Source organism: Mesitornis unicolor, unplaced genomic scaffold (assembly GCF_000695765.1).
Source record: "Mesitornis unicolor isolate BGI_N332 unplaced genomic scaffold, ASM69576v1 scaffold51745, whole genome shotgun sequence".
Taxonomy (NCBI): domain Eukaryota; kingdom Metazoa; phylum Chordata; class Aves; order Mesitornithiformes; family Mesitornithidae; genus Mesitornis; species Mesitornis unicolor.
Window position 1 is genome coordinate 4,018 of NW_010185880.1, and position 26,332 is coordinate 30,349.

The window sequence follows — 26,332 nt, forward strand, 5'->3', positions numbered from 1 at the left end:
GTGTGGACCAAGAATGATGAAAGCTGTCATGGTTGGTATTTCTAATATTTAAAGTATTGAAAACATATAGATACAAAATTGCATGTATCTATAGCATTTATCTTCACTCACATTCTGTCATGTATCTTAAAGTGTAAGCCCATTGGGTTAGGTGACTGCTGATACTGTTTTCCACTCAATGTGGTGGACTCAAGTTCCTGCTTTGCAGTATGTGGAAATTAAACAAGAAATATGGTAAGATGAGACAGAAAAAACCCTAAAAAATATCAAACAAGAACGCAATAGATCTTAAACACTTCATATTTATTGTACATTAAATAAAACAATTTCAGTTCAGTTTGATGGGTCAGATTTAGGAAATCAAAACTTCTAAAGGAAGATATGTTCAGCTTAAATGATCATTAAGTACGTATGTATTAATTACGTTACAGTAAAACCATATTCTGTTAAACAGTTATCAGGTGAATAAGGTACGTTATCAGAGGTATGTATTCCAAGGGTGTTATTGCACAGCTACTGGCTAATCCATGTACTTTCAGTCTGAGAAAGGTACGCTTTGTACCACCGAGTATAAACTCTGACTGCCTCTTCGTGTTTATTACACAGCTTCTCCTCTTTCCTCATTAAAAAACCAGAACACAATATCAAACAGAAAATAAAGCTGAACGTTACAAAACGTGTGTTGTCTTCAGTTCATTTCATTTCAACCCCAAAGCAATCCATGCGTATTCTTTCTTTTCAGTAAGAGCAGGTAGGGAAAACAAAACAACGAGAAACAAAAAAAAAAAGGAAAAAAAAAACCCAACCACACGTTTGTTCTGTCATTGCAAGAACTAAAATGCTGTAATTTTGCTACCAATTTCCAGTGCAGTGGGAGGAAACGCTGTGGACGGACTCTCACTTTCCTTCAGTTTTGTCTGCCTGTACTTCACGCATATATGAATCAATGATATGCGGAGGCACTCCATCCATCAGCAGTCTGAAGAACGAAAGCCCACCTAAAAACAAGGCAGAAGACAATCTTCAGGTTGAAGGTCCCTGGAGCAACAGCTTTGTTCCTTTCTTTTCTGGCTTAAGTGACAAAGATTTAGTCAGTCTTTATTGCATACTTCAGTTTGAGACGTGGTAAAATTCATCCCTGTTCAAAAGTCCAGCATGAGAATTAACCATTATTTAAACTCTGTACTGTATAGAGAACTTTCCTGTCCTCTTGCACAGGATGAATTTCATTTCTAGGATGTTATATATTCAGTCATTTACCTCAACCCATGCAATAGTCTATGATAAGCTTCATCTCAAATAACCCTCCTGGATTTCCATCAGGCTGGGTGGAGTACAGAGATGGAATTTGTCCAGAGGGAACAATGTAGAAAACATCTGACTATGATGAGTTGAGGAAAACATGCAGAGATATTTAAATTTTTCTAGTGTTGGGTCTTATAGTGGTTTGTAAGTATTTAGCAAAATATTTACCATGTTGCTTGAAAATAACAGGTGGGATGACATATACAAAAGAATCACATGAAAAAAAGGCCAGGATTTTAGATATCGGTGTCTTTAGAGAGAGGTGATGAAAGTCCAAACTTTCATCTGCTGGGGAAGTCTGAAGAATGATTTTGGATTTGCTTTTGAATGAAAAATAGACCATATGTAATCACTTTGGATCCAGGTCCTTACTCCTTCAAAGCATTCTCTGTGTGCGTGGGGTGCCCATACTCACAAGCTCCGCTGGCAAATGAGGGACTTTTGTATTCAGCATTTCCTCCAGATCTGTCAAAACTTTGTTTCCTGTCTCTGTGAAACTAAACCTTTTTTTTTTTTTTTCCCTTTTCCCATTTTCCAGTTTTGAGATGGTTGGAATCAGTACTCACTGAACAGGTATCAGAATTACCATTCCTAGACTTTTAGGTTTATGTGCTTTATGACTGTGGCTTAGCTACTGTGAGTAAAAAACTGAACCAAACCTATTTTAAATCACTGCTATGATAGAAACCTGGGCATCTAAGAAAGTAATTGGAAGTACTCCATGTTTTCTTTGGTGTCCTGGAAAAAGAGACAAGGCAAAATATTTTTGAAGAACATTTAATAATTTTAGCAATCCATGACAAAATATGTATTTCAGTGCCCAGAAACTGAATGTATGTAGTGCCTAACACACCAGCCAGGGTACCCCAGATCCCACTGATGTGGAAGCAGTAATTTAATACAAATAATTCAAATTAGGAGTGAAATTTCATGCCACTGAGAAAAACTTCATTAAAGCTAAACACTTGGGTATTTCTGTTAATTTCATTGAAATCAAATGACGTTTGGAAAGAACAGTGGGGAAAAGATAAATATTTTGCTAAAAACATTAGTCTACCCTTTCTCAAGGTGAAGGGCAGCATTTGTTGTAAGCAAGCTATGAACAATTACTATTCCTCTTGCAAATCTGCGTGAATATTCTGTGCTGCAATTTGCAAAAGCACCCACTAATAACTGCACTTACCTTCTGCGCCTTTTGTGGAACACACCAAAAGCTTTAAAGCAAAAGTGCATTGCCAGGATGAAGATATCACTGTCTCTAAGTGCAACTGAGCTGGTACTTACATACAGCATTTATCCTGAGTATAGGTTTGAGGAATGTATAACCTTTATTACCACAAGGTTTATCCAGTTAAAGTGCTATTAGTTACTAGTGGCTATGAGACTGCACCGTCTCATTTAACACCGTCATTGCTGCAGAACTCTTCGCTCCCAACCTTAGGTAGATGCACAATACAGACAAAAAAAAAAGCATGCTTTTTGGCATTCTTTTCAGCTCATGTAGTGCAAGTTGTGATACGAATCATTCCTTTTTAGATGAAATTAACTGTGGAATAAATATTTCATTTACGTAGAGGTATATTCCTATATGAAAATAACTGACTGTAAATTCAAAATGCTCTTTTATTACTTGCATTTCACTCATGCTAATTAATCATGTTAACTCATGCACTGTTAAATTCCATTGAAACATACACTATTAGAAGGTAGTGGGATGTACTACTAAGAGGAATTACCATAACAAATAATTATTATAAAAATTTGGTTTTATATGCATTAAAACTATCATGCTACTAATTTAAAAGACATTTTCATTAAGAGGCATAATGAAAATCATGCCATACTAGGCAGACATTGTATGACGTGTAAACAGACATAAGCTTCATATGCAAGAACCATATGAAAGCTTACCTTAGATGACAATATACATTCAAAAATCCTTACTGTGTAACTAAGGGAGAGAGAGAAAGAGAAGTAACAGTTTAATCGCAAACACAAAAGTAGAGAGAAAATGTTGAGTGAAATTATGACAAGATGATGTTTTAATCCTTAGTCATGTAAAATATGTAGGAATAGAAGCACATGAAGAGTAAAAGGTAGGGATCCAGTTCCACTTCAAAGTTATCATTAATATGTAAAAGCTATATTAATATGTACAAGTAACTATAACTCCTGTATAATTAGTCTAAAGTATAGATTGGAACCAAATTATGCAGCTGATACTTATGATAAAAGTTTCCAAACGTAGCTTCAAAGAAGCTAACACATATATATATATAATATTTTCCACTAGGGGAAAAAAAAGCACACACATAACACTGAAGCATATAAATATATATATATATGTCGAAACTCTATAAGGCAAAATAATCAAGTACAGACTAATTACATACCTGTGCACTAGAGTATGTACTTTGTCACATATCCACATTTACATCACTTAAAGCATGCTATTTATAGTAGCCCTTACCTTTAATTAAGCATTTTGCCTCTATAAAACATCCATAAATATATTTTTGTATATATATCTATTAAAGCACTCAACTTTTTACCTACTGCAGCCAGTTAAGATAAATACCTTAATAACTTGAAAGACTACAAGAACATTATCCAGCTTGATTTCTTAACATGTTTTAGGTTTGAAACAGTAAATTTGGATGCATAATGTACTGGAGAGTAGTTTCTGGGCGCCTCTGTCATTTTAAAAGTATCTGGATTTGGACAAGGTTACAAGGAAACACATTTCTATAGAAAGAGCAATTCTTTGAACCCCACCAAACATAAATTTAAAATAAGTTCTAGAGGAAATGAAGTAAAATTACATGCTTCTAAGTAAAACTATTTCGCTGATTTTAGCTGGATCAAGATCTCATCCTTGGATTCTGTAGTGTAAGATCAGGAATGGATTGTCATTCTGAGCACTACCTTGTAACCAAAGACTATAACTGTGTAATAAAGAATGCCTTTTAAGCAGAGCAAATGACTTTATGATACTTCTGTACCTTCAATAATTCTACAGACTAACCAAGAGCTGTTTTTATGAAATGCAAATTTCTGTCTCCTAGAAAGGTCTAAATGTTTTGGTCAAAGGTAGTCACAGCCATTAAATAAATTCTCTATAAGTACAGGCAGTTCTATGCCTAGTGGCATAGCAGAAATATATCTAAAACCTTTGTAACTCTGATGTTAAATACCCATATTCTTGATTAATTTGGCCTTTGCTCATGTGACATAGACATTGTATGCCATGAGACACTAGCTAGTTTGATCTAGAAAAGCAAATAAATACACACTTTGCATGCAGAAAATGCATTTGCATGTGGAAAGAGAGGAAGGGAATGAAATGGAATGTCCAGAGGAGTATGCTTGTTATAAACCTGATTATTCCCCGCCAAGAAGAATGGTTCTCCTGGGTTAATTACTCCATGATATATCACTGCAGAATTAAAATATTTATAGTGGTATTTATTCGCATTTGAAATTCTTCCCGGTTGATCTTAACATGTTATTTTTTAAATATATTTCTTACACAGCATCTTTTCTATCGTCACCCTATTAGAGTGATCACCAACCTTGTTTTCACTCTTAAGAAAAACATTCTCCAAAAACATTTGCTTCGTGATAAAAGAACCACGGTGCTTTGTCTGAATCTTTTCATTGACCTCAGTAATGCTGATAAGGAATCAGGTCCTTACTGCTTGTAATGAGAGATTTACAGCCATAGTTAAGGATCTACCTCAAACTTAAAAGATAGGTATTTTTAATTTTTCGTATATAACATATATATAATTAAATTCTGTGTATGCATCATCTTTCAAGATACATGAAGTAGAATTATTCTTCTGCCTAAGATCTATTATGTGACTTTTTTCAGCACATTTGTAGTTACAAAAAAAGCCATTGTACATGCAGTTGTACTGAGCAGCTCATATATCTGCCATCTTTAAGTTCACTCAGTAAGACTGAAAACAGAAGAATGAAGTACTGTCTATCTGAAATAACATCAGTAAATGCAAACCATTTTTGTTGTTTTGAGGACAGAATAAGATATTATTATTATTGTGTTCATAATCATCATTAATTTTTTTCAAGAAATGAGCATTAAATGTAGTAACTACTAGGGATTTTAATTTGGCACTAAAATGCTGTAAGTGAATGGCTTAAAAAGTAGAAAATTGTAGCATAGTGATAGTATTCATAGCCAGAGTATTCATAGCTACTCAGTTGTTCAAATACTATGGAAAATCAGAAATCCTAGACAGTTCTGTGCTTAGTTCTATGACATTCCTAGGACTGGCTTATATGTCTATGCATGATAAATTTCAGATCTCCAGCACCTCAAAAATAGATGGATGAAAGAAATTCTACCCAAAATAAGGAAAATTCACTTCCTGCAATATACACTGTTACACAACATAGAATTCTTTAACATGTCTTACTATCCAAATATCTGTTAGACTAGCACTGTACTGAGTGCTTTTACCAGATAGGCAGCATAGTCTTGAGCCTGTTGGTCTTATTCAGACAACATTCAATTATATCTTATAATTTTACAAACTCAGACCTTGATTATTACTTCCTGGAGTAAAGCTGAACCAGTTTAAAGCCATACATATGAAAACACGCATACACACACACTGCAATCCATTTCCAATGAGTCAGAAATCCGTAACTCTTTGCTCTGTGTCAGTGATGAGCAGCCATCCGAAGAGCCCTCGTAAATGAACAGATAGGCTGGGAAACTTAAGAGAATGATAATTCAACACATAAGTCAATAGAAGAGTGAAATAAGTGAACTAAGACGTAATTACATTTTTATGCTCTGGCTGTTTAATAGTCGTTTGCATTGGTCTGTATCATATAACAAGCCCTAAGCTTACCCTGGTTTGCCATGCTACAGCTGCTGTATTCACTTAATCCTATTCCCTTTGAATTCATCAGCTGAACTGCCAGCCACATTAAGGGTGTCAGTACTGAACCCTTACAACAGCTGTCCAGTGTCTAAGACCCACAGATTGCTATTCTAAGCAGTCTTCAAAAGGAGCCTGAAGTAATTATTGAATCCACCAGGATGGAGGGAGGAATCTCAGCAAGGGTGACCACTCGCAGCCCAAACTGTTGGGAGAGAAACACACCGCCAAGCTTGGTGGGAAGGAATGGGACTGCACCAGGTGATGGTTGATAGGAGATTGGGTTCAGAAACCAACTGTCTACTAGTGGAGGTGATATTTAGTTTAAAGCAGCAGCCCATCACTTAGCTAAGAAGAGAGAAGCAACACACAGCCCAGATGGGACCCTAACAGCCTGTGGGGTTTTTTCAGGACTTATTCCAGGTCTAATGGAAAACTAAATTACTGCTCTGAGCAAGATGTCTATGGCACAGCATTCAATTTTTCAGTTAATCTTTTAAAGTAAATATTACTTTATTTGAGAAGAATGAAGGCTTTTTGAGTCTAGAAATGTCTATGTTACAAACCTTTTGCACTCAGTGGTTGCGGGAAGTTTTGTTTAAAAATGGGGAAGGATGAACTAAATATTTTCTGAAGGTAGTAATTCTTACACTCATTCTTACGGTGCCAAAGGTATATTCAACTGCAACCCCAAGATATCAGGCTGTAGGATGTGCTGCAACCAGCTGCTAGGATGATTAGTACAACCCTCAGTGCGCAATGCAAAGCCCATACATCTATCCAAGGTTTCCTGTGGCATAAATGACTGGGGGGCTACTTGAATCTGACTGAGGTGCTGGGGTATGTTGACAATGTTAAGAACTGAGTCAAAATCTCAGACTCACAGAGCTGGGAGCAATCTTGAGATGTTGTTTAGTGCATATCATAATCCTAACAGATTATACTGCTGTCATTCTAAACTGCTCTTAAAGGCTCTTGGTACAAAAGTCTCCACAATCTGTTCTAGTGCTTCACTGCTGTGGCTGTTGTCTACCCTAAATGTTTGCTGCTGTGTTGCCAGATACAATTTTTAAGTTCTAATCTTTAATGCGGTCATTCTAGAGAGAAGCAGCTGTGTATGGGACCGGCCTGACAGCCTGTGAACGTAGTGGATCATATGCTCTCCATTTCAGAACACTACTCAGAAAACTGGACCTATGAAAGTTAAATAAACATTTGTCAGCAAAAATAATCTTGGACATCATCTCAGCTGTGCCTAGTAACCACTTTAATGAACAGAACAGTAGCTTTTCTCCCTAGATATATTACTTCTAATTGACTGGAAAGCATTCCCAGCCTATTTCAGTTACCAGTCCATAAATATACGAAATTAAATTCCCCATTAATATTGATAACAAAGGCAAAAATCTCTCCACACTTCTCTCTTAAAAACTCTAACATGGAGCACCTTCCACTGCTGTTGAACAATTTCTTGGTTATTAAAAGAAAGCCTGAATGAAGAGATGGTGTTTGTATTATGCTTGAAAACCAACGAACTAATTAATCCTGATATTCCTTGAAAAACAGTTCCAAGATGAACAGAAACATCTGTATTTCACAACAGCTGGAAAGGGAATTAATAAAGAATAATATGTAATCCATGGCAACATTTGGAGTTTGGACTTCCTAAAATGGAGAGATATTAGTTATTTCTTATGTTAAAAGTGTTTCACAGTATTCTGCACCGTATCTGTAAAAAAAACTTTGTAAAACAAAGGACAGAAATAAACAGCTGCTTCTATTTAAAATGTGGTATTTGGTTGTACTACAAGCAAAGTGCTGAAGACTAAAAAGTTACAACTGAAAGCAAATATGTATAAGAACTTTAGGGCTTGGGGACTTAGAAAGTTTAATGAAATAGCAAACTAACTTGGCCTTTCAGTATAAAAAAAGAGACAAAGCGATCTTCTCAGGCAATGAGGTCTTCTGTTGCACTGTGAAATAAAGACTTGTGATTAAAGAAAACAGTCATATTTCCAGGATGAGGACAACACCTTTTAAACACAGTGTCTTAAAAATAAATCATGAAAATTAAGAAACATATTATACATGTTTTCATTACATTAGTTAAATGTTCAACTTCTTAGACCAAACATTTATTGCAATGGCTTCTTGCTAGCAGATCTGAGCTGTGGGACAGGATACATCAGCAAATAAAGAAAATGGAAATTGAAATAAAAAATGTAGACAATACAATCCATAAGGATATTGAATAGTATGGTTTTGATTATAGACTAGTGTGATGGAAATAATATAATTAGGGCTATATTCAGCTAGCCTATAGTCCTGCTAAATTCCTGAGTTAGACACTTGCTATCAGCTGGCTTTAGGCAGCTTTCCTTACTTGTAACCTCAAATTATTTTTTTCAGAAATACTTAGCTTATTCCACAGTTGAAGCAAAAGCCTTTGGTGGGAGGTAGTCCAGCTATATATGACCCCATCTTTTCCTAGGAAGTGATTTTCTGAAAAATGTGGTCCTGAGATTATTCATTAGTAGTCCAATCCAAATCCTATTGTTATTCATGATATCCCAGTCAGTGCTAAACTACCTGGAATTCCTAAAATTTATCTGTTAGTGAAAATAAAGATATGTCTTCAGCTGTAGAAGGCTAAACTTCTCCTTCCTCTTTCCCAAAAATCCATAGTTTTGAGTACTTTGCTCTCAAAGCAAATACAGCTATTATATTAACCAACCTGTGTCCTTGGGGACAACACCGCTTTTTGCTACATGATTTTGCTGACTACATTAAGAAGTTTTCACTGGAAACAAATGTTTGGTTTGTTTAATGCATCGTTTTGAAGCAGACAAAGTCTTCCTTGAACTAATCTTTCTTCATTCTTTCCTTCTCTCCTTCTCCCCCTGCCATTTCTCTTCAGAGATTATTCAAGCTGATTTTTTTAATGTTTTCCCAAAGAGCTCTATGGCTGAGCCTTACTGGAGTTTCTCAGGTAAGTGGCATACCTCCAAGAGGTATAGTCTGCCTTTTTGTCACTTGTGAGAAATTGCTTGCAATCATTGAAGATGTGAATTGGCATGTGGGGAAAAAAATACTAGCATAAGCACAGCAGGTTGGTCCTCAAAAAGAAAACAAACCAAGAAAACAAACCAACTGATATAGTTTATTTTGTCCTAACCAAGTTATTATTTTGATACAGGAAAGTTATAAAAGTTGTTTGAACTCCCTTTTGCTTTTGCCTTGCATACTTTTGACTCCTTTGTAGATGGTGTTCAGATAGACAGGGCATTTGCAATGTTTTTAAACCCCTTACCTTTTACTTCCAGTTTGCAATCAACCTCTGCCTCTCCAAGTTCATTGACTGCTCGGCAGGTGTAAGTACCTCCATCGTAGGGACTGGGCTTGCGGATCTCCAAGGTACAGACACCTTGGTTGCTGAACATTCGGTACCTTGGATCATTCATTATAATGACTTTGTTTTTCAGCCAGGTTATTTTGGGCTGTGGTAAAAACAAAAGAAAACCCACATCCACAAAGCTATGAACTGAAATATTTTACCACTTTTTGTGATGTTTGGTTGCAGTAGAGTAATCCAGAAATGGTACAAAATAGATAAAGCAGTGATAGAAAGGAAACGGTAATTTTAAAATCAAACATAAACATGGGCTGCATCATGCATCTCTTTTTAAGCACATTTTTTTTCACTGCAGATCCTATCACATAATTAAAGTTATAAATATATCCTGTTATGTAAAAGGTGCTGTGTAATGATAGCAAACGTCTCAGCAATACCTGTTGACATCCAATTACTCTAAGTCAATAATAAAAACCATGTTTTTTCACAGTAATTTGCAGTTCAGAAACTGTGAAGGTGAAGAGTGAACTGCAAGCGTTCTTAAACATTCAAGTTCTTATTTTACTAGTAGAGTTCAGTTACTTACAACAGAAAACAGATCACAAAAAGACACAACTCAAAAGACACTGGAAGATGCATTGCATGGTGGGTCTGAGAGCCAACGTGATCCCCAGAGTATTCCTGCAATGAGCTTACTTTAAGCATAGTTATCTTTTCATAGAATAATTATGGCTTTATTTTAGTAACAACCTTTACTGATATATTAACTGTACAGCTGTTGTTGGTGCTGGTCCCAGTATAGCCCAGCCTTTTCCTGAGGTTTCCTGTGGATTTAATAACTATCATAATATCAGTAACATGGGTAAGAAAAGTAGGAGTACGTCCTTTTTTTGTAGTCATTAGAGCCTACACCACTCTTTTTTCTTTAGCCTGGCTTGTGAATGAGACAAATAGTAAAAATAGTATTGCAGTTTATATTGTTAGGTTAAACTCTCTCATGTTTTAACTGGTACTGTCATGAACTGTGCTGTACCTTGGGGTTGCCCCGAACACTGCAGTTTAAAGTAGCGTTGTAACCAGCTACGGCAAACGTGTTGACTAGAGGCTGAGTAAATAACGGCCGTTCACTGAAGTCAAAATCGTCGTAAACTGGGTATTTGTAGACTTTACCTATGAAATGAAAATAAAACACTTATAAAAAGAGTGTCGGTATGTATCTAAATACCCAAGCATCTTAAACAGCTACAATGAGGCAGTTCTGATCTGCACTGCTTTAGGTGCCAACGTGACTCTGGTAATTGCACTTGTAGGGGAGGCTGGAAGTGAGCCCTTGGTCATGCTGTAGCGTAGATGTCTGAGAGCTTCTATTTGTTTCCTGAGTAGGTGGTATACAAAATAATACATTTATTCTGTGTCTTTGTCTGCATGCCCTGCATGTGACTGAACAGGATGGATTCTGACTGGTGTACTGCTGGATGCCTGCCTTGACAAGCTGTGTTTACTCTGTTGGTAATTACTTTTCACAGTTTGTTTTGATTACAAACTGACCCTGTATCTGAAAATCCATTTTTCTTTCTGCTTCATGCAGTGCACTACCAATACAGATACCTGAATGGATGTAGTTTCTGTACAAGGAAAACAAGTGAAATCTAGTTTCTCACTGCCACTTTATCCCAGCTCTGCAATGGAGGGTACCATCAGTAAATCTTCCTCACACACAAACTAAGCTGGCATTTAAAACAGCTGGACAGACTGACTCCTGCTCCTGTGCACAGTTACCATTAAACATCTTTACTTTGCTGAAACCTGATCCAAGCTCTCTGACTTCAATGCAGCTCAGGCCTGATCTTTGGTCTCATGACAAGGGCAAGTAAGCAGTGATGAAGAACAATTCCTGTAGCCATTATCTTGTTCATGATCCCATCTCTAAAAGAGAGGTAGCTTTCTTTTTTAATAATGGAAGTGGGGTCCAGTACCCTGGGCCTTCAGTCCTTCAGACTGTCACTCTGGCTTGCACAGGTTATCTGTCCTTTGCATCGTGGCAGAGATGTATTCCTTCCTTTCAGACAAGCTGGGGTTATCTGGCTTGATTTTCTTCCTTTAAACCTCCTATTTGCAGAATTTCCATTCTGTAAAAGGCAGTTATTTGGTTTTGGTTTTGGTTTTTTTTTAAAGTTTACAGTACCAATTCAAACTGACAATTTCTGAAATGTCAGGATTTCTGACCACAGAATCAGAATTTGTCAAGCTCCACCTTGCAAGATGATCAAGCAAGAGATGTGAAGCAGGGGTCACACTTATCTATTGGATCCTGCCTGAAATGGATGGGAGCACTTGCACAGCTGATGCCAAGTCTCCACCAGGAGGCAGTGACCCACTGCTTCTAACAGAACAGCTTCTTTACTCCTCTTCCAGCTCTTGTCAACTTAGATCTGCCAGTAGTGGCACGAGTCTGAGATCCAAGATTGTAGAAAATGTTGAAACATGGGATAAATGTCCCACTCTTGATTTAAAAAAGCTATGAACTATGTGGACAAACTGAGAAGCTGTAATGTGAAATGTCCTAGCTATTACTTGTACCTGGTCTTGGGGCATCTGAATGCTTTAGAGATATGGCCTTTACCTCTAATCACCTTCCACCTTCTGAACATACCCCTTCTCTTTTGACAAGGAACAGATAATTAGCTAACCATCCTTTGCAATCAAAGCGCTCTCTTTGGTCATCGTTGCATCCTCACTGAGACCGCACATGTTTTCAGCGAAGACCCGGAAGTAGTACTCATTTCCTATGACGAGCTCATTGATGGTCGCACTGGTGCGGTGGTAGTGCTCCATTACTGTGAACCATTCCTGAAAGACAGAAACACAGAGAGTAGGCTTCTCTGCAGCATCCTGCACCTCTCAGCCATTAGCTGTTTGGAAGAATCATCAAGCTTGTTGGAGTAAGGTTTTTCTTTTAAGGGAATGTTAATGGTTACTAAAATAATGAAGCTGGTGATAATTAATTATTCTGTCTGAAATGAGTAATAATGAGAATACCACAGAGCTCATTGCTGAGCAGGGAAGGCTAAATGGAAAGTGAAGGTTGTGGAGTCTCCTTCTCTGGAGACATTCAAAACCCACTTGGATGTGTTCCTGTGTGACCTAGTCTAGGTCATCCTGCTCTGGCAGGGGGATTGGACTAGATGATCTTTTGAAGTTCCTTCCAACTCCTAATATTCTGTGATTCTGTGATTCTGTGAACAAACTCTACTGAATAGTTACACTTTCTTAGTTGGAAAGGTATGTTTTAAAAAATCCAGTATTGCAAAGGTTGTATTGTGCGAGGCAAGGAAGGCTCCTTCATTCCTAATCTCCGTTGCTGACAGAGAAAGTACTACTCCAGAGAAGAAAAGTAGTATCGTGCCATTCTGCAGTAACAGTACTCACAAGAGGCCAATGCACTAATCTACCCCCTGTTCCATGGGTTGAGTGTTCACGTGAAATGTAATTTTATGAAGGTGGTCTTCCAATACCTAAAGGCTCAGATGGGGAGGTAGGTTTTAGTGCTTTAATCTTGCAGCAGGAACAGGACATGTGATTTCCATCCTAGCACACAATACCTAAATAACAAACTGAGATGAGAGAGTTTAATGCTAAAAATACAGTTAGTATAAAGTGCAATATGACCACAGCAATGTTGTTGCTTTTCTTTACTCTGTCCTAGATAGCGTTCTTGCTTTTCTAAAGACCAACTTGTGCTGAGTTCCCTGTGCCACAGTTTGCATTGATACCAGGTCATCTTTAAGAGCCAAAGTGCCCTTGGGGAAAACAATTTTCTGTAGAAGGCCATCTGTGCCAGAATTGCAAAATTCAACACCATGGAGAATATGGGGACACTATGACCTGAATGATCCATGACACACTGAACCCTAGACACTGTGGTTGTTCCTTTCTCCTTAACACAGTAATTTAGAGACAAGGGACTGTCATTGTGCTGGTCGCTGTACAGAGACCATATCTTTTTACAGTCTGAAGAGAAAGACAAAATGATAGGAAGGGAAACAGTGGCACAGAAAGAATTAATTGATCAAAAAATTGAAGCAGATCAACATATTAAAGTTTTAGTGGTCATGGCAAAAAAATTCCTTTGGATAAGGCAACTCCCAAAATATTGTCCTAGGTTTCCACTTTTTAAATCTGTAGATGTAAGATGTAAACGTTAGATGTAAGAATCCAACTGCTGTCTTCTAAGGAAGTATAAAATTCATGTTAGTTTAATGAAAATAATAAACATTTCTGTATTATACTTTTCATCTGTAAATCTCAGCAGTTTATGAATTACACATGTACCATTTTGCCATGGGTAGTAAGGAGTGGCAATGACTTACACAGTGTGGCATTACAGGTTTGAAAACAACAGCACTACATTTTGATTCTAGCAGCAACTTACTGACTTCAACATTAATATTTTGGGGTTTTATTTTCTTTTCTGGGACAAAGGAAAAAAAAGCAGAATTACTTCCCTCAAATCCACCTGTCCTTTCCTTTTGAATCCTCTGTGGCATCATCTGAAAACATTCCCATTTCTAGGATTTAGATACACTGAACAGGAGATTTTTAGAAATTTTAGAGGTGCCTTGCAGATTTTCTGAACACTGACTAATCAGTGCTTTGTCCACCTACATCAATTTAAGCATGTAATGCTTTTTATTTTTAAATGGGAGAACTTCATGAGTACATCAGCCTTTTAAACATCTTATTACTTACCATACTCTTCTTATCTGCTTTTTGAATAGTGTATCCTGTAATGGCAGCATTGCCATCATCTTTTGGTGGCTTCCATGATAAATTCACATTCTCTCCCCAGACATCCTCAATAGTTACAACCTCTGGTGGGCCTGGGCGATCTGTAATGAAAATATGGGAGCTTACATTTTCCACTGCTTGCTTTCTCTCTCTCTCTCTTTCCTGCACACATATTCTACTTAGTTTGATGTCTCTCTTTTTTGCAACACACACATGCCAAAACCAACATCAAAGGAAAGCTGAGGTTGCAAAGTAAAGCTTTCCAAAGTTAAGACACGTCAGAATTATGAAAAACGTAACTAACCACTTTGTAAGTATGGTTTATAATATGCATATGCTCTTTAATTGCATAAGGACATGTGATTTTGGAAAAGTTAAAGAGAGTTGAAGATGTATTCCTAAAAGACAATGTCAGACAATCATAAAGGGTGTTTTGCCTATTATGTAAAGAAATAGATTGTTAAAAATGAAAAGTAAATGTGTTTTATTGCTGTCTTTCCTACTTTAATATACTTTCAACATTTAGGATTTCTTCCACATTTCACCTGTGACAAAGTTACTATGAATTTACTACTGTTGCTGGCCACGAATACCACTCAATGAGAAAAAGTTTGCATCTTGGATAGACAAGAACATCAAAAGCACAGCAGTGAAAAAAAAGAGACTGACATGTTCCTACAAGCACCTGACATTGTGTATGCAGGTTTACTTAGAGACCACAAATCTATATCCAAGTAATTGTATGTGGAGAGTTATCACTACTGGAAAAGATGCTCTTTGAGATTCCTCTGGTTTTCTACTTTCTTACTTCTCTGACATGCATTTATTTCTGTTTCTTAAAACATACCAACAATCTGAATATCTATCGTAGCTTTGTCCTCCAAGTTCTCTACTTCCACTTTCATGTCATATTCTCCAGAGTGGGACCTTTCTGCCTTTCGAATGAAGATGATAGTGTCATTTTCAGTGTTGCGGATGTTGATTTGGTTCTTGTCGATTGGAGAACCATTTTTCTGCCATGATACTTTTGCCCTTGGTCTTCCCTGTAAGAAGCCAGGAAAAAATTTGTATATGATTTTGGGACAGAAACAGGTGGAAGAGGAAACAAATTTATTTCCTATTTTCCCCAATGGGAAATAAAAACTATCCTGAAAGAAACCAAGAATTCTTTTTTAAATCATGCATCATTTGAGATGCAATCCTATTAATTAGTCGAAAATGCACCTTTCTTTTTTTTTCTTTTCTTTTTTGTTTTTTTCAGGAGACTGAAATTGTTTGCAAATTCTGCCTGAATTGGACATTTAACTCTCTGGAAAAATTTGATGATTTTCAGTTTTCTAAAAGAAAAAGGAGAAAAAATCCCAAAAATGTGGAACAAAATGTTACATGCTCTACATTCTCTAGTGAAAGATGGAAAGAAGTGAAAGAGAAAAGCAGTGGACTAAATCTTCAAGGAGTCCAAACTCTCTTCTTTTATTGCAAGTGCAGTTGAAATAGTTGTTAGGTAGCCTGGATTCACATCTTCTGTAGCTATATGTGTACATTTTTGGCCTTTTTGCCCAATTTAGGTACTCCAATCAGAGTAAATTCCACCTGCTTTACTTTGCCTTCTAGACACAGACAATTCACAAGTGCTGTCCAAAAAGGGTAATCTCACACCTTTTTGAATGCCTTTTCTGAGAGAATAACCAGAGAATAATTTAATTTAATCCTTCAACTTCTAAAGAGCAGAGTATCTTGCAGGGTATTGCTGATCAAGATTTTATTAGGCTTTTGACAGCCTTATAGAAGCCAGATTGTGCCTGTCCAGTATCTTTAGGTGTGCAGAGATGAAATAGAAATGAATAGTGCAATAATTACTGTATTCAGAAGAATAAGGACCCTGTAGACAGAGAGACAGTCAGCACTGTAAAAGGTATGGAATTGAAGGTTAACTTGATGCCAGGGGAAAACATATTTTATCCTTTGAAATAATCATATTGCAGCTGTGATCTCAAAGATTTTAAATCTGCTGTTTCTGTGGGAGACAGTGAAACTCTGCCCACTCTTCCTCTCCCTTTTCCTCTCCAAAGACAAGAAAATTATTAAATACTACAGCCTTGCCCTTGATACCTTATCTAACTACTGCTAGTATAACCATTTTGCATTGTGCTAGCGCTCATCTCCCATGTAATGTCTACTGTGAGGATTTATAAGTGTCCTTTAGATGACAGTTGACAAATCAGTCCGTCTAAGCTAGTTACCCAATTCATTAATTGGCTTAACACAGTTTCTTTGCGACGTCAAAGCAAAAGCTTTCAAGCATCTATGTACGTCAGTGTGCTTCCACATCTTAACTCTCTGGCCTACCAAAGTTACATAGAAATATGTTAAAAAGCAACACTATAAGGAAAATAGAGTATTTTCCTGACAGTGTTTTTAGTTCTTACCTGGAAAGGAATAACAAGATTCACAGTTTCTCCAACTCTTCGAGTATAGGTTTGTTTTAAGTGTCTTGGTAGACGAATCTTTGGGGGTTCTGAAAAAAGCCAAAAACTTGTGTTTGACATTTATCTTCTTTTCTAACTGAGGCAGTAGTGGTGGGCATCAGTATAAATAGGAGACTATGTGGTCTATAATTTCCAGAAGTGACTAATGGGTGAGGTATCTTAAATTTCTTGGTCTGACAATGTTACATTGAGCACACCATTGGTTTTTGTAACACCAAATGCTATGGTGGTAGGAATAGGCAAGAAATTTAGCATAACTTAAAAAAAGCAACTTCAGGTTCAAGTTTTGCAGAAAAAACACCTTGAAAGCCTGATCAATAAAGTCAGAAATAAAACAATTAAAAAGAACTATGATTTTTTTTAAAGATAGTTTCATGATTTCTAACCACTGCATGATGGCTTTGTAAAGCCATATCATCAGTTTCCAACAACAAGTAAGTATTAACCTTAAAAAAATAGAACTAAGTACAGAAGCAGAGTGTATTTGTGGGTGAGCATAGGCAGGAAGATCTTACCTATCACTTCCTTGACTAAAATAGGCTGTGGGTGGTACCTGGGCTCACTTTCACCAGCAGCATTCACAGCTTTTACTCTCACAAGGATTTTTGAGCCAGTTGGCAGGCCATTGATAGTAAACTTCGTTTTGTCTGTCAACTCCGGGTTAGCCACAATCCATTCATCAGCTAATTTAGGAAAAAGAGGAGGGGAGGACGAATCAAAAGAATAGGGAGTTACAAAGGCATCCACTGCACGAATGAGGAAATTTACAGAACAGTAATAGTTTCTAATATTCTAATGAATACCTCTATCTTGCTTTTCTAATTATGCTTTAGCATGATATTCATTCACCTTCATACATAGGAAGAATGTTTCAAACCTTAAAGGGTTTCTGCTAATTATATATTTATATTTAGAGAATTCCAAAAGCACTCATCATTGCATGTCATCCACAGAGTGATCATAACAGTATGGCCTATCAGCAAAGCTTCAATTACAAATTATACTTTCTTTTTCGCCCTATCTTCCTGTCCTGGGTCACCTATAACAGAGAGTCCCAGGCCTTCGTTTCCACCCCTCCACATTCTCTTGTGCAGAGAGAAGGGGAGAAAAAAAAACAACACAAAAGAAACTGTAACCTAATGTGCAGGTGAATCCTTGAAAAACATAAATATCTGCCAGTGAATAAAAGAAAGCAATAACCTTATCAGCTTCATAAAGAAAATAACTTCATCCCGGCCAAAGCTATAATGTCAGCTTGTGTTCATTAAATCTGAAACACTGCTTTCTCAAAAGTCCAGCTCTGGCTGAAGCATTAAAAGGGATTCTACAATTCACTCCCAGCAAATCCAGAACACTTCCAAACATAGATTGCTCTAACACTGCTGGCACCTTGACATATGGAGTCAGGTTTATGCAGTAGCATGTCAGCTTCAATATTTTCCACATCATATAAAGACAGTGCTATAAAACTGACACAGAAGACAAGAGAACTGTTATGAACTGGAGAGACCTGCAGACTTAGAGCACAATATGGTGGTACATTTTCATAACTGTTTGTCTTACTTTTAGGAATTAAGTTCTCCTTCAAGCTGCTTCTTTCAGCTTCTAGCAGAAGAGGATTGCAATCAATGACTGTTTCCCAAGCACCTCCCCCTCCCCTTATACATATACTACAGAAAATTCTGTAGACTGTTACCCTTAAAATTCACTCTCAAAAATTTATCTTTACTTTTATGAAGACTGTTTTTCTTTTGTTAAAGAAGATGTATATCCTTTCTTGAATACTGTACCTTCCAGGTTAAAAGGTGGCTCCACCAATTCCTCAGACAGATCTGTCGATATACCTTGTGAGAATCCATCTTTAAAATTAATCAGAGACACCCACTTTCACACAGATGGAGCATTTTGTCAGTGGTTAGCAATTCCTGTTAGTAAGTATGCAAAGATAGATGCTGGGCTTTAAAGATTTAGAAGACTCGTATTTAGGGAGACTATAGGGAGGAAAGAGATGGGAAGAGGTCATCTAGATCAAAGAACAGTTATGCATGATGATAAAGGAAGAGGAGGAGATAAAGTTGTTTTTTTTTCTTTGGGCCTGATCACAGCCCTGGAAAGATGAAAAGAAAGACACAAAAGGAACGTTTGGAAGAGAGAAATGAAGCAAAGTGATGATGGAAGAAAGTGTAGAAGGAGAAGAGAACACATCACAACAGAGAAGAAATTCAGAGAAAAGTTCTGAGTAAGAGAGACAGAAGAGGAGAAGTCTTGGAAAAAAACTTGGGGAAACAAGAGGAAGAAAACACATTTAGCTAAAGGCAACAGAGAAAGAAAATTAATGAAGGTCAAGACCATGGTTGATGACAGATATGATGTAAACACTAAAGCTTTATTTCCTGGACAAATCTATTACTGCTCTGGATTTTGTGGAATCCTGAACTGGGCTATTTTCAGGATAATAAAAATACTATTCTAGTATCAGTGCATTATCCTGGATCGATACACTGGCAAAGATCTCAACCAACAGTTCTCAACCAACTCTCCAAAGTGCTTAGTTACTAGCTATGAAAACAGATCATCTGCAGGTACAATAGGTCTTTAAAGGCAGATAAACATAGTGTCCTAGGGAAATCTAGGGCCAAGCTCATCAGACTACCCTTGAAATGTCACACAAGAACCAGTCAGCAGCATACATTACTAGGAATTGACTTCTCCAGTGTCAACAAGATCTGGTCTACTCCATATCATCACAGCAAGAGGTTCAAGTTGGATGTTGTAAACTAGCCCTGGGGAGGTCTTTATTCACACCTATGCAATGCCAGATCCAGCCAGATACTCATGATGAGACTCCAGTTCAGTAATATACACAGAGAGCTGTCAAAGGTGTTACCATAGTTAAGGAAGTCCAAGAGTCCACCATGTTGACCAAGTTATGAGGTTCAGACTAAAGGAAAATACCAATTTTTGTGAAGCCAAACCAGTGTTCATGGTACATCGTTCTTATAAATTCTAATTATATAAATATATAGTCTTCCTATTTTCAGCTTGTGATTTCTCCTAATGATTGCTATGGTAAGGAAGACTCAAAAAGGCCCTCTTTAAAACTACTTCAATGGGAATGACATAAGAATGGAGAAGGTAAAGACAAATGAGTTTACAAACATAACTAAAAGAAAAGAACAGCAGAATGAATATAGACAGTCACAAAAAGTACCTTGAAATTAAAAAGTTATTAAATATTATAGAAGAAATTAGTTTGAGGCAGAACAGGCACTGAAAAAACTGAGAAAAGGAGGCACTGCGATATTGCAAGAAAGAAAAAAAGGACTTAACTGAGAGAAAAGAATACATATTCCAATAAAACATATTTTAAAATTGTTTTTTCTACTAAGCTTGCTTCTTCCTAACCATTCTCATGACATATATACATAAATAATGCCAATTGTGTATATATAGATGTATATGCATATATAGGAGACATATATAGATATACATAAACACTCAGAAAGCTATGTAAAATACATTGTACCCATTGTATTTTAACTGAGGTGGGTAACAATAAAATGACAGACTTGACTGCCATTTTGTTGTGTCTTCATATGTTTTAAACCTATCTGAAAAAAAAAAGTAAAGCATTTGTTCCATTCAACAGATATACAATGATCTTCTGTCTCATAGTCCTTAAAAGATAGATCTGGAAGTTTCCTCTGGAAACCATAGTTTGCATTAGCATATATCTATTTCTCATCCTCTCTTGTCACCTAATCTAGACATCACATACTGTAATGTCAAGGCTCTTATGACAGTAGCATATTAAAAGCACTTTTAACTTTTTCCCCGCCATCGTACCAATGCTAAACAAAGCATAATATACAGCATACACGGGAGCCCTCACATTGACAGTCCCCTTTGTATCCCCATATATCTTGACTGTGCAATGAAAAGGTTACAGGAATGCTACATTTCGATGTAAGACTGCATGCTTACTTGTTCTGAGCTGTTCCCGCAGCTCCCTCCCAATATACAAAGAAAACCCTTCCTACCATTCCAGCTGTTGTCTGTCTCCAGGTAATCTTCTCCAGACCTCTGAGTTTCTTGCAGTCTGTTCCCGTTCCTGACAGATATTCACCTCAATACTACAAGATGCTGAGTCTCCTGAGAAAAGCCAGTGGTGGTTCTTCACTCCCTCTCCCACTCACCTGAGTGAGAGCTGAGAGCACTCTGCTCCTGTGGTATCTGACCACTTTTGTGAACTACTCTTCTGGATTATCTGAGTCTGAAACACGTGACAGTACGAATCCTCTCAGGAGGACAATTCTGTCCTCTACCTCTTGTCTCTGGGCTGTGGACTGCATCCATGAAAAGCTTTCATTGAAATAAATGCCTTTATGAAAGAAGGTGTCCAGCTCATTACTTGATTTACAGCACAATGAAGAGCAGCAGCTAGCGGAGCTGAAGATAATTGTGTCCCGTTCATCCAAATACACAACATTGCTGGAGTCCTTCTTGACTGGCATTTGCCCACTGAGGCTTGGTATTGCACATACCATGTCAGGCTATTTGATACTTACCCAGGTGTTGGTGGATTTTACTTTTTGATTACAAACTTCTTCTGCTGGGCAATACTAGGTTTCTGCTGCCTGATCATCAAAGACTCTTAGTTGTAAAATATAAATTACATTTCCCTATTCCTTGATAATTTACTCTCTTAAGTTTATTCAGTCTCATATTTTTATCTTTCTCCTTCAGTTCTGTATAGATTTATGTCTTAGATGGACACAGTTAAAGAACCTGTATCTAACTACACTGAAATGCTGGAGAAATTCAATATCTAGACATGAACTTTGCATACCTAGGTAACTTCTACAGCCAGTTATTGAAGAGGCTATCTGTCTTCAGTATTGGGAACTGACATTTGAAGTAGACAATTAGTAATATGTCAAGTTTGGTATTACCACATTGAGGATCTCCTGTCCCTAAAACCCAGCTAACCTGCATGTATTTTGGACCACAATTACAGCCATTCATTATTTTCTATTCATTCATCCATCCACGCTTTACTGCATCGACTTCATTTAGCTCAAAAAAGAGGATAGTGATTAACACAGTACTCAGTACACTACAACAGATTATATGGCTTTTGGTTTGGATTTCAGATCAAATCTGAGTTAAACTGCAATCAATGATCTGGAATACAAACCAAAGGAAGCCTGAAAAAAACCCTGCTGCTTGAGGTTTTCTGACTGATTAGTCCCTGCCTTTAAGTGAGAACACCTGATACCTGCAGAGAAATAATGGATAAATTCTCACCTACTTTCACTGTGAGTAACATACCAGAGTCGTCATCACTTACTTCCTTCGAAGCAGTACTCTACAACATAGCCGTCTAACCCTGCCGCTCCAATGTGGTCTGGTGGCCTCCATTTCATTGTAACTGAGGTATCAGTCACTCCGTCCACTGCCAGCAGAGTTGGTGGGCTGGTGACAGCTGAAGCAAGCAGACAGAGGGGAGAAGGCAGAAAACTGTGTTACAATTAAAAGTTTACATTTATGTTGTGTATTCCTCTACTTTAGCAACATAGGTGACAGACTATAAATCCTGCTTATTAGCCATTTCCAGTCATCTCTGGAACATCTTTCCCAATTAAGACCAAATTAGGAGAAGTGGGTACCTCATCCCATATCTGCTCACAGCCTAACCCAGAGTTAAATTCCTCCTTCTGCGGAGTGGGAATGATGAAGAGCAATGGAAGGTCAAGTAGAGTTGTGAGTAGAGTATTCTACAACAGCAGGTAATTTCTGACAAGAGAAGAGGATGCTGTAGCAGTGACAGCCACCTTCGTCCTCCTCCTCTGCGTGGTGAGGGTGCTCCTGGGCAGGGTGTGAACTTTTGCTGGCCTACAGAACAAGACACCTTTCTTTTACAGGGACTTGTGATTGTCACAATAGTTTAAAAATCTGATTCTTTGTATGAAAAGACCACCAAATTAGTCTGTCACTAGGTGAATGACAAGGCCTTGTAGCTGTTACATTACTATTAAGCAATAAGGCAACAGGTAGAATAGCAAAAAATATGACTTAGCCTATTCTGGATTGTCTGCAAAAAGATATTGAAAATATGTTATCTCTTTCTGGGGAAAAAAGCCCCTACTTCAGCTAATGGAGACCCATGAGGCATAGAGTGATATTAGGGACCAACTCAGATGTATCTTACTGTATGTTTTATTGCAATATATTGGGCAAATTAACTTATTTTTTTTCCATAGATTTCTCCTTTTATGATAGATCATATCCCTGTCACTTTTCTTTTATGGAAATATATGGATCATTTGTGAATACTTCTACATTTTTAAATGACAAGCTACTATGTGACAGCAAAGCTTAAGTTGTGAAACATGAAAGAAAGTGTCATTTTCATACAGTCCAGCCTGCAAATAGTGATCTTTAGACTTCTGGCCACTTTTTCTGACCATTTCTGGCTAAAAGCCAGTGCCTGACTGAACTTATAGCAGGAAAAACACACACAAAACAACCAGGATCCATCATCTGTATCAGTTCTCTAAATTGTCAGTTTGAATGACATTAGTTTGACTCTATTGACTCAAGAGGTACCAGTGATACACAGAAATGATGAACTATTAGTTCTGATCCTTAAAACATATTTACCATAGTAGTGACCGTATCAGCCTCACCTATAGCATGTCACTGTTTTATTGTAGTGCAACTTCTTTTTGTCTATACAGACTTAGTTCTTGTTTATAAAAGGCTATAAATCCTTCATGGGTGGATATATAGTTTATGCAGCACCTAATAAAGACAGATCCTGAGCAAAACAAGTGCAACAAGAGCTACAGTTATATAATTAGATAACTGTAATTGTGTATTAATTATAATTTTCTAAATGCATACCTACCTCTATACTCTTGATTACTTACCTAAAGGAACAAAGGACTTTGAAGGCATACTTGGTTTGGAAATGCCTATTGCATTAACAGCAAATACACGGACCTCATAAGCAACACCTTCAATCATCTTCTTTGGCTCAAAAGTTGTTTCTTTACACAGTTCAAAATTCAACCTCATCCACCTGGAGCTTTGTTTCTTTTTCCTTTCAATGAAATAACCTATTGGCCAAACAGAATATTATTATAGTAAGTGTTGGCATAAAGGTCAATAGTGACAGGATCTACTTTTTGACTGCCCAGTGGCCTTTCTTCTGGATACACCTTGATATCCCCTTCTAGCCTTGGAGTGGTTTAGGCATTTTTGTTAAATTTTTTCCATTGCAAGTTATCTGATAGTCACCTGTTCAGTTTTCATGGCCATGTACAAGCGTTTTTCAGACTTCACTTACAACACCACTGTATTTAATTCAGAGTGAAAAGGGCCTGATTCTGCTGGCCTCTGGGCCCCTCTGACTTGCCTTTCAGTTCACTGTATTAGAAGATTCCAATCTGCTCAGTAAATTGTTTCTGATATTCCTGCTAACATTCAAATAAGTTACCTGTTCAAAGTCTGGTATTCTAAGAGGTTGTCTTTCAACTAGGGGGATTGATAACTTGGCAACATACGAAAGGACAAATCTCAAAGCATTAGAAAACCAGGTGTCTTGTAAAGCTGAAGGTTGAGGTTTGCTTCTTTTGCCAGTATCACAGCATCACCATAAAAAGAAGAGATGTACCTAAGATGGGTGATCCACCATCATTTGCTGGAGGTTCCCAGGTCATAACACACCAGTCTTCACCCACCTCAGTCACATTTGGTGCCTGAGGAGGATCAGGGACATCTGTTGTAAATAAAGTAAATATTATTTTTTTAAAAAAATTCTTTTTTTTTTGCACAGATTGAATCAAAAATGTCAAGTAAGAAACAAATCTGAACAGTTCTTTAAGTGCAACAAGAGTTCCTAGTGAGGAGAGAGATAAAGAAGATCTTTGTAGATCCTGGCATGTGGCTAGGAAAGGACAAATGCCAAGCTCTTCAGCGCAATCAAAACACTTGAGAGGCACTTGAGGGCATGTGGTAAGACAGAGCCCACAGCCACAAGGAGAGTGTTAAGGGCAAACTGCACAAGTTTGGTTCCTGCAGTATGAGGCGGCAGGGGGGTGATAATTAACTCCTACTTAAATTCCATGCTAAGCTTCCCTGTCCTTCAGTAGCACTGGGCCTTGGTATCCTTGCACCTCTATTCCACATCTGAAAATGGGGAAACACAGGGAAACTGAAGTTTTCTGAGAATCTACAGCAGTTTGGTTACTAGGGAGGACAGCATCTACAGAAGAGACGATAGATGAAGAAGAATTTGTCTCTTGTTGGGGTGCAGAAATGTAAGATTCTTCATGAGCATTTATTGAAAAGGACTATGATAAAAGATGTGGCTCGTGCGCACTGTTCCACATGACTTACCAACCACTTTAATGTTGATTAGAGCTGTGTCCTCTCCAGCCTCATTCTTCAACATTATTCTGAAAGGACCTGAATCTTCCCTCTCAGCTGCATCAATGACCAGACAGCTGCTGTCTGGGTATGTCTCTGCCCGTATTCTTCCACTGTCTGTGATCCACTAGGAATCAAAACAAGCAAAGGGAGAAGTCACATTTTTTGGATCTGAGAATCAAAATGCTCAAAAATAAAAATCCAAATGCAGTACAAGACACTTCAGCAAAAATGCTAAAGCAATTGTAAGAAGAAGCACACTAAAGCTCAGAATTTCAGTTACCTAATGATCACAAAAATGACAAAATAACTGAGGGACAAATAAATAACTTTAAAATGCAGTAACTGTTTAGTACTCAGTTCAACCATTGCATCTCAAAGGAAGAGGCACTAGGCTTACTTGTCCTGTGAGCAAAAGTGTGCTTTTGTCAACACTACCTGTCATCAATTTTATAGACAGAGAGTAGTGGATTTCCCCAAAAGTCAGACTGAAATGTAATTTATTCTGTTTCAAGGTCAGAGTGATTATAATGATCAGTAGTTTGTCTTTACAGATTTCAAATGCTGGGACGGATTTTGGAGTAAGAGCTCTCCTAGAATATGTCCCTATTTGGACAAGTCCACAGTGGTGATAGTACAATTAATATTTGAAAAATAGTATAGAGAGTCACAGATCTGACCAGATAGGTCTGACGAATCCAGTAATAATAACACATTCCAGCTTCCACATACCACAGTGAAAATTTAAATGTGAAAAGTGGCTTTTTGGTATTACACAGCCAGGGATTGATCTGTGCAAAGCTTTACACTAAGACACCAGATGCAAGACACTACTTGCCCAGCCTATTATTTCATTTCAGACTTGACACTTCATTGGAATTTATCATTCATTTTCCCAAACTAGACCATACCATGGCTTCCTGTCAAAACCTGGCAGCTGTTCTGTATGTACAGAAGAAGTAGGCCTTTGGTAGATTTTCTTTAGTGTTTTTCTGCATCTCATATGTCCCTCTCCTTTACAATTTATTTACAGCAAAACCATATTTTTCTCCTTT

General features: G+C 37.4%; 1 protein-coding gene across 1 annotated transcript in view; it reads right to left on the bottom strand.

Moving 5' to 3' along the window:
- Positions 1 to 897: 897 nt before the first annotated feature.
- Positions 898 to 26,332, bottom strand: part of MYBPC1 (myosin binding protein C, slow type) — a 73,824-nt gene continuing 48,389 nt past the window's right edge. Inside the window, exons 17-30 of the mRNA XM_010184950.1 lie at positions 25,248 to 25,404; positions 24,523 to 24,627; positions 23,777 to 23,965; positions 22,195 to 22,329; positions 22,042 to 22,122; positions 18,635 to 18,703; positions 17,360 to 17,527; positions 16,785 to 16,873; positions 15,203 to 15,398; positions 14,317 to 14,456; positions 12,258 to 12,417; positions 10,601 to 10,737; positions 9,526 to 9,712; positions 898 to 998 (exon numbers count right to left, since the gene is read on the bottom strand). Coding sequence (XP_010183252.1) covers positions 898 to 998; positions 9,526 to 9,712; positions 10,601 to 10,737; positions 12,258 to 12,417; positions 14,317 to 14,456; positions 15,203 to 15,398; positions 16,785 to 16,873; positions 17,360 to 17,527; positions 18,635 to 18,703; positions 22,042 to 22,122; positions 22,195 to 22,329; positions 23,777 to 23,965; positions 24,523 to 24,627; positions 25,248 to 25,404 — 1,914 coding nt within the window. The remainder of the gene's footprint in view (positions 999 to 9,525; positions 9,713 to 10,600; positions 10,738 to 12,257; positions 12,418 to 14,316; positions 14,457 to 15,202; positions 15,399 to 16,784; positions 16,874 to 17,359; positions 17,528 to 18,634; positions 18,704 to 22,041; positions 22,123 to 22,194; positions 22,330 to 23,776; positions 23,966 to 24,522; positions 24,628 to 25,247; positions 25,405 to 26,332) is intronic.